Here is a 20431-nt window from a genome sequence, read left to right as displayed (position 1 = left end):
GTAGATAATATAGCATGGAGCAATCAAAAATTATAGATATGTTGGAGACGTATAACTGGCCTACTCAGCCGCTCCTCTCACGCACACACTAGCAGCCTGTTTATCAGCGATGGTTACTGCGGGGGTAGAACATTTGAGTTATTTGATACAGCGAGACTAGGCTTTTCGCTTCCATTTGTGGAGGTGTAATGGATCTCGTCGAACTTTGTTAGTAGTTCCTTCTTTATGAATGAGATGAAGCAAAGCTTTTGCCTCCGTTTCAAAAAAAACATGTCAAGAGGAATTTCTTTTATAGTAGAGCCGATAATGGAGTGAAGTCCATGCATGCGGCAGGGGCGGTTGACGACGGAAGATTGAGCGTACGGTTGGAGCTTGAGCAGGACCTGCTCTCCCACATCGAAAGCGCGCTCCGCACGGTGTTGATCCGCCTGCTTCTTGAAACGCGCCTGGGCGTGCGAGAGCTGCGCGCGCAACAGGTCGGTGTGCGCGGCCCAGTCCAGGTCACCAGAGGACGCGTCGACGGGCAGCGCGGAGCTGAGTTGAGGAAGGCCGCCCAGGTTGGGTTCTGTGCCGTAGAGCGCCTTGAACGGGGAGCACTTCAGAGATGAGTGGTGGGAAGAGTTGTACCAAAACTCAGCTGCCGGCAGCCACTTGCGCCATCGATGCGGGGTGTCGTGGACGGCGCACCGGAGATACATCTCCAGGCACTGGTTGACGCGCTCCGTCTGCCCGTCCGTCTGCGGGTGATAGGCGGTGGAGTACAGCAGCTTGGTGCCTGCCGCGGTGAGCAGTTCGCGCCACATGGCACTAGTGAAGATCTTGTCCCGATCAGAGACGATGGAGAGAGGCACGCCGTGCAGCTTGATGACGTTGTCCCAAAACGCGTGGGCGACGTGGACCGCGGTGAAGGGGTGCCGGAGCGGCACAAAGTGCGCGAACTTAGTCAGGCGATCGACGACGACCATGATGGAATCGTACCCTTTAGATTTGGGTAATCCCTCGACGAAGTCCATGGTGAGGTCTTGCCATGGCGCTGTAGGTATTGGAAGGGGTTGGAGCTTGCCCGCCTGGTGCGTGTTCTCATGCTTGGCATGCTGGCAGACAGTGCATTGGCGAACAAAATCCTCAACGGCACGCTTCAGACCTGGCCAGGCAAAAAGTTTGCACACTCTGTGATATGTTGCTGTGGCGCCTGAGTGACCTCCCACGACGCTATGGTGGAGAGCAGCGATGAGTTTGGTCTGAAGAGCTGAGTTGGCGCCGATCCAGAGTCGACCGCGTTGCCGGATTACGCCTTGCTGCAGGGTGCACCCTTGATCGTCAGTGTTGATGACAGCCAGCTTGGTGAGCAGCTCTTGAGAGTCGGGGTCGGTCTCATAGGAATTGGCAACTTCTTGTAGCCATTGTGGTTGGCACATGGACAGTGCGTCGAGCTCCAGGAGATGACCGACGCGGGACAGCGCATCGGCAGCACTGTTGTCGACGCCCTTCTTGTAACGGAAGGAGAACTGCAGCCCCACCATCTTAGACATGGCTTTGCGCTGGAGATCGGTTACCAGTTGTTGATCGTCAAGTGCACAAAGACTCTTGTGGTCCGTGACGATCTCAAATGGAGCACGCTGCAGGTACGGCCGCCATTTGTCGATGGCCATCATGACGGCGAGAAATTCCTTCTCATATGTGGATAGCTTCTGATTGCATACTCCCAGAGCCTTGCTGAGGTAGGCCACTGGATGGCCATCTTGCATAAGCACCGCGCCCACGCTGGTATCGCACGCATCCGTTTCGATGGCGAACGGGCGATTGAAATTGGGCAGTGCCAACACTGGCGTGCTCACCATGGCGCGCTTGAGCATGTCAAATGCTTGCTGCGCTTTGTCGTCCCAGAGAAACCCTTTCTTCGTCAACAGTTGCGTCAGAGGCTTGGCGATGATGCCGTAATGGGGGACGAATTTACGGTAGTAGCCTGTCAGCCCCAAGAAGCCGCGCAGCTCCGTGGGCGTGGTGGGCACGGGCCAGGACTGCATGGCGCTGGTCTTGCTATTGTCCGTAGCAACTCCCTCTTGTGAGATCACATGCCCGAGGTATTCAATGCTTGTTTGTGCGAACGAACACTTGCTGGCCTTGGCGAATAGTTGATGCTCGCGGAGGAGTTGCAGAGTGAGGCGAAGATGTTCCTCGTGTTCCTGCAGGTCAGTGCTGAATACCAAGATGTCGTCCAAAAATATGATGATGAACTTACGCACATAACGGCCGAACACTGTATTCATCAAGCACTGGAAGGTTGCCGGCGCATTGCAAAGGCCGAATGGCATCACCCGGAAGTGGTAGTGGCCGTGGTGTGTCTTGAAGGCAGTCTTTTCCTCGTCCTCTTCCCGCATTCAAATTGATGGTATCCAGCACGTAAATCAATCTTGGAGAAGTACTTGGCGCCGGCCAATTCGTCCAGGAGCTCGTCAACTACCGAGAGGGGAAATTTGTTCTTCACTGTTGCAGAGTTAAGTCGTCGAAAATCGACACAGAAACGCCAACTGCCGTCCTTCTTCTTGACCAGCAGGACCGGGGCAGCGTAAGGGCTCATGCTGTGCGCGATAACACCGGAGTTGAGCATGTCCTGTACTTGCCGCTCAATTTCATCTTTTTGTGCCGGCGAGTAACGGTAAGGTTTGGTGTTGATAGGCGTAGTGCCTGGCTCCAAATGAATGCCATGGTCATATTGACGACGGGGTGGCAAAGTAGTGGGTTCAGCAAACACGTCTTCAAATTCAGATAACACCTTCTGAATATTTGGGGGAACAAGTTCAGGTTGGGTTTTGTCCGTCCGCTTGATGGTAATCAGGGCTGCTGTCCAAATGTCATTCGCCACTTCCATGCGATGCAATTCATAGGCATCCAATTCCGCTATGCGAGGCGGGTCTGAAGATTTTACTCCCTGCAGGTGGATAGTTTTGCCATTGACATCGAATTGGATCGTCTTCAGTTGCCAGTGACAGAGCATGGGGCTGTGCGCTAAGAGCCAGTCGATGCCAAGCACTCCATCATACGCACTCAGCGGCAGAACCCGGAGATCGGTATGGAAAGTGTGCCCTGGGACCTGCCATGCCAACTAGTGAACAATTTTGTCACAATGCAATCTCTGACCATTGGCCACTCGAACTGTAACCGCGGGTAACTTCTCTGTTCGGGTAGCGATCCGGGCGGTGAACGCTTCACTGATGAAACTGTGTGAGCTTCCCGAGTCCATCAGCAGCAGCATAACCTGATCACCCACTTGTGCGCGCAAGCGAATTGTAGCAGGGCCTTCCTCGCCAGATACAGCATGTTCAGACAGAGAGCAACATTCAGGCTCTTGCGCCCTTGGTGCATCCAGCAGCTGCAATGCATGCACCGTGTCATCAGACAAAATCTCGCCGAAATCACCCACTTCTATCATCAAAATCTGTCCAGTGCGTTTGCACTGATGCTCGCGGGAGTATTTGTCACCACAGCGGAAACAAAGGCCATTGGCATGCCTGAATTCGCGCAGTTGACGTTCCCGGGCGTACTCGTCCCCACCCTGTCGCGGAGGTGCCGCTGCTCGTGCCGGTGCGGGAACTGGTGCTGCTGGGGGAGGAGGACGACCCACTGGCACAATGCGATGGCGTGGCAGACGCTGTTTCTCCAATTCCTCTTCCTGGATGCGCGCAAACACGACTGCTCGTGTGATGCTGGAGGGGCTCTGCAGTCGCACCCCAAGCCGTAGCTCATCTTTAAGTCCCAGCAGAAACTGTGATATGAAGAACTGTGTGCTCAGGGTCGGGTCCAGGGACAAGAGATGATACATGCGGGTCTCGAATTGCTGCCGATAATCCTGCACACTCCCTGTCTGGCGTAACTGAACCAACTCATGCATCTGTGTTTCGAATTCTTCTGGCCCGAATTCCTCCTCGATTACTGCTCTGAAAATCGCCCAACTGACCTCGGGATGCTTCTGTCGGTATGCTTGCAGCCACATTGCCGCCAGGCCTTCCATGTACAACGCGGCGGTGGTCACCCAATTGTGCGGCGGCACACGGTACAGCTTGAAGTAGGACACGCACCGCTCCATCCAGATGCGCGGTGTGGTGCCGTCGAACCGAGGGAAATCATGCTTGGGCGGCTTCGTGTAGTAGTCACCCTGGCGCTCGCGCTCGGTGGGCGACGGGGCCCCGGCAATCAGCAGCGGGGGGCCGTGGTTGACGAGCCGCGCGAATGGGAGCTGCGTCGCGCCGTCCGTGTAGAGGTGGGTCGGTGAGGGGCGGATCGGTGGTGGAGGTGGTGGTGGTGGTGCACGCGCGGAGGAGTCCACGGTTGCTGACGGAGACGAGGTGCCCGCGCCGTGCGTGGTGACTGGATCAGGCGCTGGCGGGGTCTTGCGGGCCTCATCCACGTCGGCCTGGGTGAGGTCGATCTGCTTGGCGAGGTGCTTGAGTTCGTCGGAGACTTGGTTGTTGTAGGAGAGCTGTGCTTGGTGGCGCTCGTCGGCAGTTTTCTGGTTCGCGTCGAGACGGCGGATGACCGACTCGAGCAGGTTCTGCAGCTTGTCGGTCGTCTCCGACATGGCGTCGAGCACCCGACGAGTCTGGGCCGAGGGTTTGGAGGGCGGCGCCATGGTCTCGCTCCAAATCAACCGAACCCCGGGTAGGATTTTGTGCGAACTCGCCGGAGCGGCTCGCACCTAACCCGGTGGATGTTACCGGCGATCGAGAGGGTGTGAGACAGCGGCAGCGGCGAGGTAGTGGGCAAAAAAATTGGCTCTGAATACCAGATTTGTCACGACCCAGGGGAGAGGGGAGATCGGGATGAGAAAGGGGATCAAGATGCAGAGGGTGAGAGGAGAGCTTGGAGAAGGGGAAAGGAGAATTGAGATCTTTTTCCATTCATACCCAGCATCTCGTCCACGGTACAATATGTAGCCGCCCACCTGGGCCCTCTCACACCCACACACGGCCTCAGGCCCAACACACACTGCCTAGCCGCCCACCTGGGCCCTCTCACACCCACACACTACCTCTGGCCCAACACACACACACTAGCTCTGTTGCAGTTCAGTTAGTTCAGTTAACTGAACTGCACTTTCAGTCCGCTGCGGATGTATCATCAGCAGGCGTGACAACAAGTTACATCTATGTGTCTCCTATGTGTTCAAAATATCTGCCCCACTCTTTCTCACTTCGTATGTTGTTCACACTCGCACATCATTCAGTCCTTTGTTTACATAGGAGCATTGAAATCTCAAGAACATAAATGTTTGATATGACTGTAAAAAAAGGTTCGATTATATCTGAATAGATTAGTTATATAAGTTACATACCCATCGCAAACTTGATATGTAAACTCTATGGTGTCTAGTGTCTACTATGTGTTGAAAATATCCGCCCCACTCTTTCTCTGAATGTGTGTCACACTCGCACATCTTTCAGTCCTTTGCATAGATAGGGTGTTGAAATCTCAAGAACATAAAATGTTTGATACGGCTGTAAAAAAAGTTTGATATATTTAAATAGGCCTAACAATCAGTGACATCTAAAAATCCTTCCTCACATTTTCACATTCTCCTTGAAGTAACAATCAGTTATCCAGACAAAATGAAAAGAAAAAAAAACACCCTAGGAAAAAAATCCAGTAGATATCGGGAATTTACGGGGAGCAGATCCTACGTCCAGAACAAGAATAAAGCATGCACCGATGCTTCAAAAAAAAAAGCATGCACTGAGGAAAAAAATACGAGGAAAAGTTCCGGTTTGTGGCGTTTGCTTCTGCTCGGAAACAACTGGTTCGTTGTGATTTTGCCCGGAAGAAGCCACCATCAGATACCACCTCTTCTCAAGAAGAAAGATTAAGCGTGTGAAGCAGGCATGGATCGTCATCAGTTGAACGGTAGCTATCCGAAAGGGACGCGAGGCCGGCTTTCAGCTTAGCTGCCGCTGGTATGAAACCAGAGACTAATTCCAACCGGAAGCAGGGCTGCCAACTACAAAAGACACCATCATGACAAGAAAGTTGTGCCAACGCAGCCGCTCTACGCCTGCAGTTCTCTCCGTCCGCCGGCTATCTACTTGTCAATGTCCCTACGTCGCTGCATTACAATTCAACATATTTATGTTTCTCTCCTAACACGTTGAGCCGTTGCGACCTACATTTCACTATCATGTATTGCGCGCATTCTCAATGCACGTTAGAGAAATACTCCCTTCGTTTCTTTTTACTCTTCATATAAGATTTATCTTAAATCAAACTTTGTGAAATTTTACCAAATTTCTATATAAGCATCAACATCTAGAATAGTTGAGGTGTACGATATGAATTAAGTCCTTGATGCATGTAATGATATCGTTTTGATGATGTCAATGTTGATCTTTTTCTCACAATCTTGGTGAAATTCTATGAAGTTTGATTTAAGACAAAACTTATATGCAAAGAAATGGATGAAGTATTAGATTATAGTAGGGACACAGACTTTGAGCTCTTGGGTGCCCGTGAACCCTATACGAATAGTAATGAAAAAATACCAGGAAAAATGATAAAAATCTGAAATTTTAGGGTATCAAACCTGGTTGACCATTTTATTCACGTATGAAGTTTCGTGAAGAAATGGCGTCTATGGTATTCTCAGGAGATAAGTAAAAAAAATCTATTGTATTAAAAAACTGTGGGAATGAATCCTGGACTGTATTTTCTTCGGAAAGGCCAGGTGCGAACTTGTTTTTTTAGACACAGGTGTGGAGTTGTTGTGTCTGTGTTCTTTTGATGCTTCGTTCTGAGTCAATGAAATCCAACTCGATTTGTATACGCCCGCAAGCTGATTAATGACAGCCCATTCAAGTTTGACACGAAAGGGCCTACGACATCCAACAGGGGTCCTCCTATTTGGCGCACTCGCTGCGGGAGTCACACAGCGCGCAACCCTGCTCCCCTCGCGCGCCCATTTGAGCCGGCCCATGAGTGGCGGTGCGGCGCCCCCTATTTTTTTGTTTTCATTTTTTATTATTTAAATAATTCAGGATTTCGGAATAGCTCCAAATTTAAAAAGAATGAGAATTTTGAAAAGTTCGTTGAGCCAAAAAATGTCCCAGAATACAAATAATATGCACGAATTTTAAAAATGTTCGTCATTTCAAAAAATGCTAGTGAATTTGGATATTGATGAACATTTTTAAAAATTATGGTGAACAAAATTTGAATAAGATCAATATGTTTTTGAGTTAGGTGGATTTTTTTTGAAAAATTGATGAACAAATTTTGAATTCCATGATCAAAATTTGAATTTTATGAACAATTATAGAAATTTATGAATATATTTTTGAGAATGATGAACAAATTGTGAATACGATGGACATATCTTGAATTTTGATAAAAGTTTTTTAAATACGATGAACAAAAAATGAATTCGATAAATATTTTTTTACATTGATGAACATTTTTTGAATACGATGAAGAAAAAAATGTACGCGAATTTGGAAATAAAATTCGCAAAAACACGTGAATTTTTTTAAAAATAAAAATAAAAATTAAACGAAAAAAATAAAAATAAAAGTAGAAAACGAAAAAAGAAAAGAGGGAAAAAACGATAGAAAAACCGTAAAATGGGCAGGCCCATACGACATCCAGCGCGTCCATCCTTTTTTTTTTTGAGATCCTTCAGCGCGTCCATCCTAAAGCACGTGATTCAGCCCACGAAAGTCCACTTCCTCTCCAATCCGACCCACAGAGCCCAACGGAAAGCTTTCCTACCTCATCCTCTCGTCATCGTCATCCCCTTCCTTCCTCCTCGCAAAACCAAACCGAAAGCAAACGACAACACGCGAGAAGAAAGGAGAGGACGATGGTGAGGAAGAGGAAGGAGCTGCTGTCGTCGGCGCCATGGCGGACGGGGGAGGCGGAGGAGGACGACGAGGCGTCCAGGATGAGCCGCGAGGGGAAGGTCACCGTCACCAGCAACCCCGGGGAGACGCCCACCATGAACATGCCACGCAGCAAGCGCCCGGACCTCGACCTCGCCGTCGACGACTTCGAGGAGGACGAGATCGACCCCGAGCTGCGCTACTCCTTCCAGCGCAACAGCAGGGTATGCCCCGCCCGCGCCACGCACCAATCTCTTCCCTCCCCCTTCCCCTATGCTTCTTCCTTGTTTATTGCTGTTAGGCGATTCGCTCTAGGTGTTCGACAGATTGTGAACTCGCGGAGGCTGCAGTCGTAACAGAAGGATTTTCTTCTGGATTAATTAGCAAGTTGAGGGTTCAATCAACTGGTAATGGACCTAATGGTAGTAAAACTGAAACAATAGATTTAGTTTTTTGGATAGAGGCACTTCAAAACCATCTGAACATTGCTGGCCAAAATTCACAAGATCGCACTTCACCTTTTACCGTCATACCCCTAACCACAATAATTAAGACAAAGGGTCCGGTCAATAGCAACACAAATTTGTAAATTGTATTAGATGAAATAAACAGCTCCACAATTGCCAGCTCTTGGTTTCTCTCATATCATGGTTTCCATCTTAATTCAGGTGACCATATTATTTTACTCAAGATTATCAAGAAAAAATAGTAAATAATTTGCCGCTGACAAGCACAGTTGTGTAAATGGAAGGCCATGTCCGAGTATCCTCTACCCTACATGGCTTTTATCACAGTTTTTCTTGAATCTGTGCTAACTTGTTCATGATTCCTACCCATAGAAACAGGGATCATGGGTCGGCGCCACATCCCTTGACCTGTGATCGATCACCCCAGTCAAGGGTTAGTGTCGAGTAAGTAGGGATCACCGTGGGTTGGCGGACTTAACACCGCGCAAAACAGTTGCTCTCGATCCCAAATGAGAACTCGCACTATGCAGTCGTTGTTGTGTGTCACTTGGCGCTCCTCATCCTGCTATTACCATGGTGGCACCATGACCATGCTTGGATGTTGCCCGCCCCTTTCCTGCGCTGAGCGTACCTGTGGTTGCCTTTGATTCTTTGTCGGACAACCACAGCGGTGCTTCAATCTATCGCTGGTGGATGGAGGGGTCGGAAGTGACAGCAGGATGGGTGTTGGTGGGAGCTGAGAGACTGATGGTTAGAATATAATTAACACATGGTGTTCAGGACTTGGTGGTTGAGGGTAAGAATAAGATGCTAGGGCTGGAGTACGTGAAAATAAGAAAGATGTGTGTGCTGTGCTAGGCCAACCCAGCAAGTCACATGCCAACTTTTTCCATTTGTTTCACAACTTAGACATTTGATCTTCTATAATTGTTTGCTATATCAAAACTTTTAGCCTCTAAAAATTGGCGTGAGTGAAAAAAAATGGTACTAGTAATCTCAGTGAAAAAAACTATGTCCTACCATGGCCGTCGACCCGGAATTGTTTGGTTTGCGACCCATCCTCCCAAAGAGGTATACCCCTTGTTGCACCTTAACCCGGAGAGGAGGGGTTGCAAACAGGCGATCCTGATATTGTGCATAAGAACTATGACAGAAGATATTGACTTCTTATTTGGTAAAAGATAGAGATATTTTCATTGTGTGTGATTCCTAATACTTCATTCACTTTGTGTGGTCCTAATGTTTCATTCACTTCGAAGTTTATGTAGATGTCTAGACGAATAAGCAAATCAACAAATTGCTCCTATCGAGGATAATTGATTTTGAAATAAAGGAATCTTGTACTTATTTTGTTCGTCGTTGGTTAATTGTCTGACAAGAAGCCCTTTGTTTTGCAGTTCCTGCGGAGAGTTTTCACGGTGGACACACTTGTCAAGCCTCTTCCTCCTGTGATGGCATACAGTGTCTCCCGTAATGTGAACTTTTTCTTCAAGATCTTCACGCAGTTCTGGGGTGAGCTCAGTCAATGGCAAGATAGTATTGTATTAACCTGGTTTACTCTGATCCTATTCGTTTGTTGTTCTGTAGAACGCAATTCAGCATTTCCTCCTAGTGAATAAATTAACTACTCCTATAAAATAACACTTATTGATTTCAAGCCACTACATCAAGATAACTTTATCTATATAGAATATGTGCCAGATAAATTGTGTTGTTAATCTAAAATATGTGCTCGATGCCCAGATATCATCAAGATAAATTGTGTTGTTAATCTAAAATATGTGCCAGATGCCCAGATACCAAGATAACTTTATCTATAATAGTTCACTTATGTAACGTGCCCCTCGTTGTTTTCTCAATTACAACACAATTGCTTATTTCTGCTTTGACTGCATCTCTTGCAGATGAAGAAGGAATTGCCAATGCACAGAGATCCCTTGGACTGGGAAGTGAGGATAGCTCCCGGCGGTTTCGCTGATCACCGACGTACCATGGAACAAGTTGCTGCGCTAGGCTCTGGAGGACCTGTTTATGATTCTGAATACGGGTGTGGTCTGGCTAGTTTCCAGGACTTGTTTATGCTTTATAAGGCGGGTGTGGTCTGTCTAATTTTGAAGTTTCATGCATTTTCCACTAGTAAAAATGGTTGCATTATATGCAGATCTTTGTTCTCAGAAGTCTTTTGTTTTCGTCCAAATTTGTAAAAGATAAAAGTTAGTGTTTGTGCCCAAATTCCCATATTTCTGAAAGAGATTATGGTCCTTCATTGGATGTCATGTTTGCATCCACGTCCTCCTAGCTACACTAATCATTGGAGATTAATTTGTCTATCGAGAAAATAGAACTGATGTTCTTGGTAAAAAATAGAGGAATAGAAACCGGCGGGAATCGAAGGACACATCCCTGTTTATAAGGGGAAATGGCTACTATTTAACAGGTTTGTTTTTCTCAGTCAAACAAAACAAATAGGACCATATCTTGCTCCTTTTTCCTCATATACCTCTTCCTATGGCAGAAAGCAAATCAACATTTGTTGGACCAGCAAGGCTCCCTAACTAGAAACCATAAACTATGCGTCTCTAGGGATCTATTTCAGCATGCATAACCAAGCATTTCTCTCCTTTGTTCTAACAGACCCTGCAACTTGCCAAGCTCTCCATTGGCTGCTTTTGGTGTTCCTAGATTCAGAGCCAAAGGCAGGCAGGCAGGCAGTGGTCCTGGATGGTTTTGCTCTCCTCTGCCTTGGGCATTTGCATCATACAAAAGTGGGCTTTTCAGACGCCATTGGCTACCGACCTGTAGCAGCCAATTGATGATTACTAAGTACTTGTTGTCATGTCTTAGTACATCCACCATGCAGCATAATAACAAAGACAAAGAGGAGAGAAAATTCAATGCACCATGGCAGACATGAGCAAGTGCTTGCACATTGTGCCACTAGCATATATCTAGTCCTTCTGTTAACTTTTCTATGTGCCTAGGCATATAGACTAGGTATAGGTTTGCATATCATCTCTACCTTAATCTATGTAAAACTTAGATAGGTTGAACATGGTCGTTAAATTAACATTACAATCTTGCTAAATCTCAGTCTATTGAGACTGGTTATGTCTCAGTCGATGCTATATCCGATTGAGATCTGTGCAAAATTTTCTTTTTAGTTTTTTCTTTTTCTTTCTTGCAAATTATGTCACTTGACTGAGGCTTCGTTAAATCTCAGTCGACTGAGACTTAGCCACACCCTTAGCATAAATGTGGTTGCAGACGACGACAACAACAACAAAGCCTTTCAATCCCAAACAAGTTGGTGTAGACTAGAGTTGAAATCCATAAGATGTCTAAACCAAGTCATGGTTTTGGCACGTGGATAGTTTAACTTCCATGCACCCCTATCTATGGCTAGATCTTTTGATGATATTCTAGTCCTTGAGATCTCTCTTTACGGACTCCTTCCTTGTCAAGTTTGGTCTACCCCGCCCTCTCTTGATATTATTAGCACGCCTTAATCGTTCGCTATGCACTGGCGCTTCTGTAGGCCTGTGATGTATATGCTCAAACCATCTTAGACGATGTGGACAAGCTTCTCTGTCCATTGCCGGTTAGCGGATTAAGCCGACCAGATATCATGAGCCAAAATATGAAAGGAGTAAAAGTGGCCTAGTTCTTGTGTGATATTGCTCAATAAGATGCTTCATTAAACTAGAGCCCTAACTACAAGAATCTTGGAGGAATTCGATCATGGATTGCTTCGCGCAGCTGCTGCGCACCTTGGTTATGAAATGAGGGCTAATGCGCTTGTATAGTTTAAGACATAAATATAATATCTGATAAAGGTAACTTTTTCACCCTAGGTAGAATATAACAGCAATCTGTAGCCGTGAAGCCATGAGCTTAACTTTGGGGATATAAGCAGTATTATTTGCAGCCTGCTTTTAATCTGATGATGTTACCTAATATGATTGGCGGGCTTCATTCTTGATTCTCCAAGTTGTTCATTACCATGAGACTCATTTTAATATTTGGATGATTTAAGAGAGGGCTATACTTTTCAAGAGCCAATGCTAATATTCCCTGATTATTTAAGATTGCTGAACTCGTTGCGTATTTGTGACAAAATGCGCTTTACTTTGGTATAGTTTCAAATATATTCCTTGAAACAATCTTGTTGTTGATGACACTAGTTAGTTATGTATATCTGTAGAGACAGGGCCATGATAGGCAAGATTGCTATCTCAACATAGAGTAATTTTAAAATTGGGCTTACAGCAGCCACCTAATAAGGCCAAAGAACCATGAACAGAAAGTGGCCCACAAATAATAACATATCCATGACTAGCTAGGAGTATGGTACTAGTATACATCTTTAACTACAGTAGCAGCATGTTATGCTGGTGGATTAGAGAACACTGGAAAGAGCTAGCATCTAAAAGGTCTCAAGTGTCATAGGCCAAGCATGCAGCTGGGAGGAGATGACATGACAGCAATCTTTCTCTTGGGAATGTCCAATGAGCACTCACCCTCCTTTTCCCTTTCATTAATCGAAAGGCAAATTAATTGGAATCTGTTGAAGCTTTATGCCCTAAACCACTAGCATCTACTATGAAGCATCCCACAAGGAGATGTCTCAACAGGTGGCAGCCTCCCATGACTCCTCCATTTCACTGATGAATCCAGACTGACATCTGGGAGAAGTAGTTTTTCTTGTTCTGATCTCCATACACCCTTTATGCAAAGTCTTTAGGGATTGACTCTCCAGCACTTTGTTTGTCTACCATTGATGTGAATGAAGGTGAGCTCTTGAAAACCAAAGAACAAATTACATGCGATCCAGGCAATTAAAGATCTTGCAATCTGAATCAAACAAGAGACAATGGGGTTCTTGAGGTTCACAAATCTCCAGAATTCAGATTCATGCACACCTTCAAAACCGGGGAAGATACATTTAGTTTCTAGAACCACTCATATTTTTTTATTTTCAGCGCATAATGTAGAGATCAAAAGAATTACTCTATGTTTATGCCAGGGTGTATTTTTAACGAGGAAACATCGTTTTCACCAACAAGGTACTATATATTCTCATTCGGAAGAAAAAAGAGCAACTTTCATGTGTCCTCAAGTTACCCTGTGTTTGCTTAGCCTTGCTTTGTGTGTGCCAAAAAGAAAATATTAAGAGGGTGATAGGGATGAAGAATTTTTTGCAGCACTATCAAGTGAGGTGTTTAAAACTGCAAATTGTTGGGTACAGATGCTTTGTCCAACAAAAGAGATGGAAAAGAGGGGTTATTGACATGACACCAAATGAGCATCCTGTTTTGATTAAGCTAGCAAAGCTAGCTATCTTTATAACAAGACATATAGTCGTAAAGCAAACAGAGGAGGAATTCATAGACAGACATTAGCCACCTAATGTTGCGGCAAAGAAGGTCAGCAAATTGTTCTAAAAAAACAGAAAAAATGACAATACATCTAGCACTTATCTGATCTCTTTACAATGCTTTTTCTTCGTCTATTTCCTTAGTTCATCATACTTAAGCCCACAGACCAAATTTACTACTTCCTCCGATCCAAAATAAGTGTAGCCGTTTTGAACTGGGGTTAGTTCAAAACTACGACACTTATTGTGGATCGGAGGTAGTACTATTTAACACCTGTTTTTTGTTGTTTTGATCTGAAATTTCACTAGCTGGTGCCTATTTTGTTGTTGTTCTTGTGCCCAGCCAGGTTGACTTCAGAAAGCTCATCCTAACCAGCAGTCATGTCAATTGACGGTCACGATCGATGACCGTTCCATGAACCGCCACATGTCTCATCTTCAAGAACTCAATAGAAGCCAAGTGTAATAAAGGGTGGAGTACAACATGTGTGCATCGCCACACATGGATTCCAAGGTGCCACACCAACTTTCTTCCCTCCCATCTGTTAGCTTGACCGCCCAAATGCCTCAAGCACTGATTGGTAGGGGACGATGTAGGCCTAGAGAGGCAAGTATTATTATTGTGTGGGATGCCAGGGGAGGGGGGAGGGAATTGGTTCCTGCTCCCACTATAAAAACGACATCTCTATCCTCACCTGTGGTTTAAGCAGGACAGTAGTCTCACATAGAGAGAGCTGCAAGGGTGCAACCGCAGCAACCTCGAAGCTAGTCCAAACTAGTGGAAGGTTGTGTGCAATCTATCATCATCTTCGTCTCTGTCTGTCTGTATCCCTTACCAATCCATCCATCCACCCATCCATCATCATCCATGGCGAGAGGCAAGGTCCAGCTCCGGCGCATCGAGAACCCCGTCCACCGGCAGGTCACCTTCTGCAAGCGCCGCGCGGGGCTCCTCAAGAAGGCCAGGGAGCTCTCAGTCCTCTGCGATGCCGACATCGGCATCATCATCTTCTCTGCGCACGGCAAGCTCTACGACCTCGCCACCACCGGGTATGACTAGGATGTGCATGCACTTCCTCTCGGCTCTCTTGATTTGCTCCTTCAACCTCGAGCTCATTCATCTCTTTTTGTCTTGGTCTTGAGCAGAACCATGGATGGGCTGATCGAGAGGTACAAGAGTGCCAGTGGAGAAGGCATGGCCGCCGACGGCTGCGGCGACCAGAGAGTGGTAATTAAGCTTCTTCACATGTCCTCTCCTCTTCATGTACAAGTCTAAGTCACACATGAGACTTTTAAGTGGGCATGTCAGTTCTAAAACTTGGTGAAATTCTAAAACTTGACCATGTTTGTCACTAGGACCCAAAGCAGGAGGCAATGGTGCTGAAACAAGAAATAGACCTTTTGCAGAAGGGACTGAGGTACTCCATCCTGCTTACTCATTTCGCTTTGCCTCTACAAGTCACATTATTTATGCCCAAGTAAAGATTACATTAGCTCACAAATGGAGATGAAGTGATACACGTTTCCAGCATGTCTAGTTTATTTCATAAGCACAAATATAGTTTATTATTTCCCCGCAAAAAAATAGTTTAATATTCAAAGCCGCCCTGGTAGTGGCGGACCTTCAACGCGATTTGAGACGGGACTAAATGAGTTTTAAATAGAGTTGAAAGGGCTAATCTAGTGTGTTACGTTAAATTTGGCTCAAATAGTTTTAAATATTACTCCCAAAATAACTGACTATGTACTAACTAGTACTACAAAGTTGAGTCATTTACATTGGGACGGAGGGAGTACAAAATTAGTATAAAGTTAAGTCACTTATGTTTGGAAAGAAATAAATTTGATTCTTTTTGGGGGTGGGGGGTGGGGGGTGGGGGGCATGGCCCCCTTTGGCCCTCACTAAGTCCGCCACTGCACCCTGGTAACCCTGAAATATTTTGTTTACTTGCACAAAAACATCTCAAAGCAACACAAACTTGTTTGTAAGTAGCACAAACTTAGAAACCTGCTTTTGCTCTTACATTTAGTTGAACTCCCTCCACCAACCAAACAAAACTATTTATTGAAAGGAAAAGGCTGTGACGTGAACATCAAAGTCTTCTAGCTATACTTCGATGAACTCTGAGACTTAATCTTGGCAAAATGAAAACCATGGCAGGTACATCTATGGAAACAGGGCAAATGAGCACATGAATGTTGACGAGCTGAATGCCCTGGAGAGGTACTTGGAGATATGGATGTTCAACATCCGCTCCGCAAAGGTAATTCAACACAAAGCCTATAAATTATTGAAAGAGAAACTCTTTTGGGCACCACTAAAACTTTCTTATCTAACAGATGCAGATAATGATTCAAGAGATCCAGGCACTGAAGAGCAAGGCAAGTCAATTAATAACAGTTCAAATCTATAAATACCCAAATATCATTGACAATTTGCTGAAAGTAGAGTTAGATTCTTTATATGCAGGAGGGCATGTTGAAAGCTGCCAACGAAATTCTCCAGGAAAAGGTACCAATTGTACGTATATTGACACATGGAACTGCAAACTAGAATTTTGTGTTGTAGACCGCCGTGCAAGCATGGTTGCTGATACCAAAAAATGTGCTCCTGGTTGCAGATAGTAGAACAGCATGGACTGATCGACGTAGGCATGACTATAGCAGATCAGCAGAATGGGCATTTTAGTACAGTCCCAATGTTAGAGGAGATCACTAACCCACTGACTATACTGAGTGGCTATTCTACTTGTAGGGGCTCAGAGATGGGCTATTCCTTCTGATGGTAATAACGCCCTGAGGGACTATTATTAGTGTGTAATATGGTGGTTAATACTAAACAAAGCTTGCTTTATGTATGGTTTGCTCTGGTACTACTCTGTAATATTTATATATAGGCCATATTCCCTCAGGAGTGCCCTTAAGGCCTTAAGTAGTGTACTGTACTGTGCTTTTACATTACCTAAAGAACTCTTGAGGAGCTCTGATGTTGCTATTTCACATAATCAAGACCTTTGTTGGTGTGTTGCTTCGAATGTTGAGATGTTGCAAACTTATTATCCCTTGAGTAACTTGTTTTTACATGGGCACATTGTTTATTTGAATTTGATGCATGATATCAGCTTGGTTCATTAAGCAAATGTGACATGCAAACAAAAACTGTTAGCATTAGGCATGAGAAACCATGCTGGAAAATCACTAGTATCAGATAATTTGACGAGGCATATTTAAAACCAAGTACCAAGGATAGATCCAGCGGCAGCTGAGTTAGAAAACACAGTCTAATTAAACTCAGGGTAGGTGAATGTGCCTACTTACAGAAGTGTTGATACCTATGAAATGCTGATACAACATAGTTTCTCAGGCAATAAATGCAGTGACGCTTACAACATGACATAGCATCAAAATAATGACCCAAATAAACACGCAGTTATCAAGTCAGGAAAGCTGGTTCCAGAATTCTCCTATGCAATTGGAATCATAATCACTTGCAGTAGGAGAGACCAGTCTCTGAACCCCAGATCATAATTCCAGGCCTCAAGACCTACAGGTGCAAACTGGAAACCTGAGTGGAAATGGTTTTGAAGAAAGTAGGCATCCCCGATATTATTTTTACGGTCATTGAATACTTACAGATCATGTGCGAACTGATAGACTGAAAAGTACTGGCATTTAGTTTTCCACAGGTGCAAACATGAACATCGTAGAGAAACTAAGAGCAAACCCATAGTAGAGAAAATAAAATACATTGTCCAGTTGATTGCCAATATGCACCTTATTGGAAAAAGACTAGGAAGTAAAAACTAGAAATCCCAAACTGGAGACATCATTGTCTTGTCAAACCAGTATGCTGAAACAGGCATAAGCTTATGCAGAAGTCTTCTTCAATTCTTCTGGCCTGCTCACAGAAGAAGATTTGCAGCAAGTTTAGAATAATCTTGGAAATGTTTGGCAGCGGAAGTAAACAAAACACTTTCATGCAGGCAATTTGATCAACAATGGTGCGTTAGCAAGTACTATCATCAAATTAACAATCATATTTCATCTTATACCTTACTACTACTAATTCACATAAATAGCTTTATGATAAATCCCTAAGACCTTCACATCAACACTACTGGAGATACTATCAGTATAATGTTCTAGTAGAGCTAAACGGAAACATACAAAACTAAATGGAACATTGTCATACTGTCACTCAACAATCACACTGCCAGAGTCACTATCATATAATGCTTTAAGAAAGCTAAACAAAAACATGCAAAACTAAATGAAACAGTGTCATACTGTCACTCAATTACAATCACAATGCCAATCACTATCATATAATGTTCTAAGAAAAATAAACAGAAATACGCAAAGCTCAATGAGATATTGGCATGCAGCTGTACGCAGCCACTTGACCATGGCAATTCATACTACATGATTCACTCTTATATAATATAATTGTTTTGTGAGAGCTAAACAGAAAAATGTCAACCTAAACGAAACACTGTCATGCATTTACTGGACTATGATCAGGTGCAAGTTGATGAGTATCATCATGTTGAAACTGATACAACCACATCATATCCTTCTAGCGTTCCTAGTTCACTCAGACAACACTTCACCAACACCATATAATTGCAGTCCGAAAACACAATTCACTCAAACGGCATATCATCAATACCACATAATCACAGCCCAAAATCCAAATTCACTCAAGTGGCATAGCATCAAGACCTCCCAGTCAAAACTTCTGACCAGGAACCGATGGAATCACTATCATAATGTTCTCTTACAAAGTGGCATGGCATACATGTATTAACATGCAACATGCTGCCTTTTGGAATTGAATCACACAATGAGGATAAACAGAAGGAAGTAGTATGTGGAATGAAGCCAGAAGAAAGCAACACACCTGAGACCTTGTCCTCCCACCAGTAGATGAACCTGAGGTTGGCCCCCTGCTTGTCCATCTTGTAGAGCTCGTACCAGTGCTCGGCCACCTCCGACCCGAGCACGGCGCCAGTGAGCGCTCCGAACCCGGTCGCCAGCACGACACCTGCAGGCAAGGCAGTCAGACACGGATCAATTCCCCGCCGCATCTCGATCAGCCACAGCAGCAACGACGACGTAGGCAGGCCAAGAATCAAGATCGATCGAGAGATTTTCGTACCGTGCGGGCTCTTGGAGTACTTGAAGGCAACGCCGCCGAGGTGCGCGGCGCCGGCCAGGGCCCCGCCGAGCGCGAACTTCCTGGACTCCCTCAGGGCCTTGAGCTGGAAACGGATCTCCGTAATTTAGAAAGGGGAGGAAGAGAGGGATCGGGATCGGGTTGCGGAGAGGGTGCAGGGTAGGGTTGGGAGATACCTGCGGGCCGTAGACGGGGTCGGAGGCGATGAACTCTTCGACGTCGGCGTCGGACCACTTGGGGAGGGGCTGGTCGCGGCCGTAGACCTTCTTGAAGTAGTCGAGGAAGGCGAAGTTGCGCGCCCAGTGCTGCTTCACGCCCTCAAAGTGCTCGCCGATCCCCATCGCCGCCGCCGCCGCTGCTTCGCTGCGATTCGATCGGTTCCACGGTGAGCCTTTCTCGTTTCTCTCCTTGGGGAAAAGGTTAGAGAAGGAAGGCTAATAAATGGGCTGGCTAAGACACCAGATGGGCCAGAATGGTCTACATGAGATGGCTAGAGAAGGTTAGTAATGGGCTGGCTACGACCCAGATGGGCCAGAATGGCCTACATGAAACTACGGGGATGAGTTTTTTCACAAGAGCTTACAAATTGTGGGTCTGTTTGGTTGATGCCCTAGGCTTCATGCCAGGCAAAAAGATGCCTGGTAGCCTGGAGAAATGGGAAAATATGTCTGGCTTGCCTGTGTATCTGCTGTTTGGTTGAACGCCTTGCCTGGCACACATACGTATACACAATAAGAAATCAGCATGTCAGGTTGAGTTGACCGGCAGTTAGCATGCAAACCATAAATAATCACATGCAGGTGCACTAATTAGTCCCGAGTGGCATTAGCCTGGAAGCCAGGCGTCCGAATTCATCGGCCCAAGCCAGGCTATCAGTTCTAGGCCAGGGAGGTATCCCAAATTCCAAGCCTCTAACCAAACAATATGTAGGCACATCTCAGGCAGGTCTCAGGCCATGCAATTGTTCTCCGGGGTTGCAACCAAATACATCCTGTACTACCTCCATTTCTTAATATAAGATGTTGGGTTAGTTTAAAATTACCCAATTGATAAGTGTCACACGTGTGGCATGAAGCACTCTGCGTCTGATATTTTTAACAACTAAAGTTGTCATCCACAAAGAAAAAACAAACCCGAAAAACTAAAACTTGCCATCCGAAAAATAAATTTGCCACGCTTGACAATTAGAGTTGACATTCTCGTGTCACTAAATTTGTCATAAAAAACTTTCGGAGTTGCAATGTGTTCGTGCCACACATGTGACACTTATTAGGGTCCTAAAATTAAACCGCCCCAACATCTTATATTAATGAATGGAGGTAATAGTTTTTTTGTGTGTGAGAGCTTACAAAATGTAGTTGGCCACTCAAAAGAATATACAAATCATAGTCTTTTTTCTTTTGAAAAGAATGTCTTGTGGCTCGTTTATTGCAATATCGTTACATTGGTTATTACAAGAGGCATGACAAACATGAGTGGATCACCGTCCCAAAAATAGACTACACTTTGAATCATAAGCATGCCTTGCGGTAGAATGAGCCACCTTATTAGC

General features: G+C 45.4%; 3 protein-coding genes across 4 annotated transcripts; 2 read left to right on the top strand and 1 right to left on the bottom strand.

The window, feature by feature from the left end:
• Positions 1-7768: 7768 nt before the first annotated feature.
• LOC125523253 (zinc finger/BTB domain protein) lies at positions 7769-10600 on the top strand. Its single transcript, XM_048688305.2, has 3 exons — positions 7769-8086; positions 9727-9841; positions 10234-10600. Exons 1-3 carry the CDS (start codon positions 7844-7846, stop codon positions 10305-10307), a joined length of 432 nt encoding a protein of 143 aa, XP_048544262.1. The 5' UTR covers positions 7769-7843; the 3' UTR covers positions 10308-10600.
• A 3789-nt stretch (positions 10601-14389) lies between these two features.
• LOC125520753 (MADS-box transcription factor 26) lies at positions 14390-16738 on the top strand. Of its 2 annotated transcripts, none has more exons than XM_048685767.2 (7): positions 14390-14753; positions 14850-14931; positions 15060-15121; positions 15865-15967; positions 16044-16085; positions 16174-16224; positions 16325-16738. In XM_048685767.2, exons 1-7 carry the CDS (start codon positions 14572-14574, stop codon positions 16484-16486), a joined length of 684 nt encoding a protein of 227 aa, XP_048541724.1. In that variant the 5' UTR covers positions 14390-14571; the 3' UTR covers positions 16487-16738. The 2 variants fall into 2 exon arrangements, with proteins under 2 accessions (XP_048541724.1, XP_048541725.1); XM_048685768.2 differs by having other exon boundaries at positions 14393-14753; positions 16174-16215.
• Positions 16739-17282: 544 nt separating this feature from the next.
• SDH6 (succinate dehydrogenase subunit) lies at positions 17283-19309 on the bottom strand. Its single transcript, XM_048685769.2, has 4 exons — positions 19056-19309; positions 18862-18964; positions 18604-18747; positions 17283-17601 (listed from the first exon to the last, which is right to left on the bottom strand). Exons 1-4 carry the CDS (start codon positions 19218-19220, stop codon positions 17588-17590), a joined length of 426 nt encoding a protein of 141 aa, XP_048541726.1. The 5' UTR covers positions 19221-19309; the 3' UTR covers positions 17283-17587.
• Positions 19310-20431: the final 1122 nt, after the last annotated feature.

The sequence above is a fragment of the Triticum urartu genome, chromosome 7A (genome assembly GCF_056163025.1).
Source record: "Triticum urartu cultivar PI428250 chromosome 7A, HENAU_Tu73, whole genome shotgun sequence".
In the NCBI taxonomy this organism is placed as follows: Eukaryota; Viridiplantae; Streptophyta; class Magnoliopsida; order Poales; family Poaceae; genus Triticum; species Triticum urartu.
This window is presented reverse-complemented; position numbering and strand designations above follow the sequence as displayed.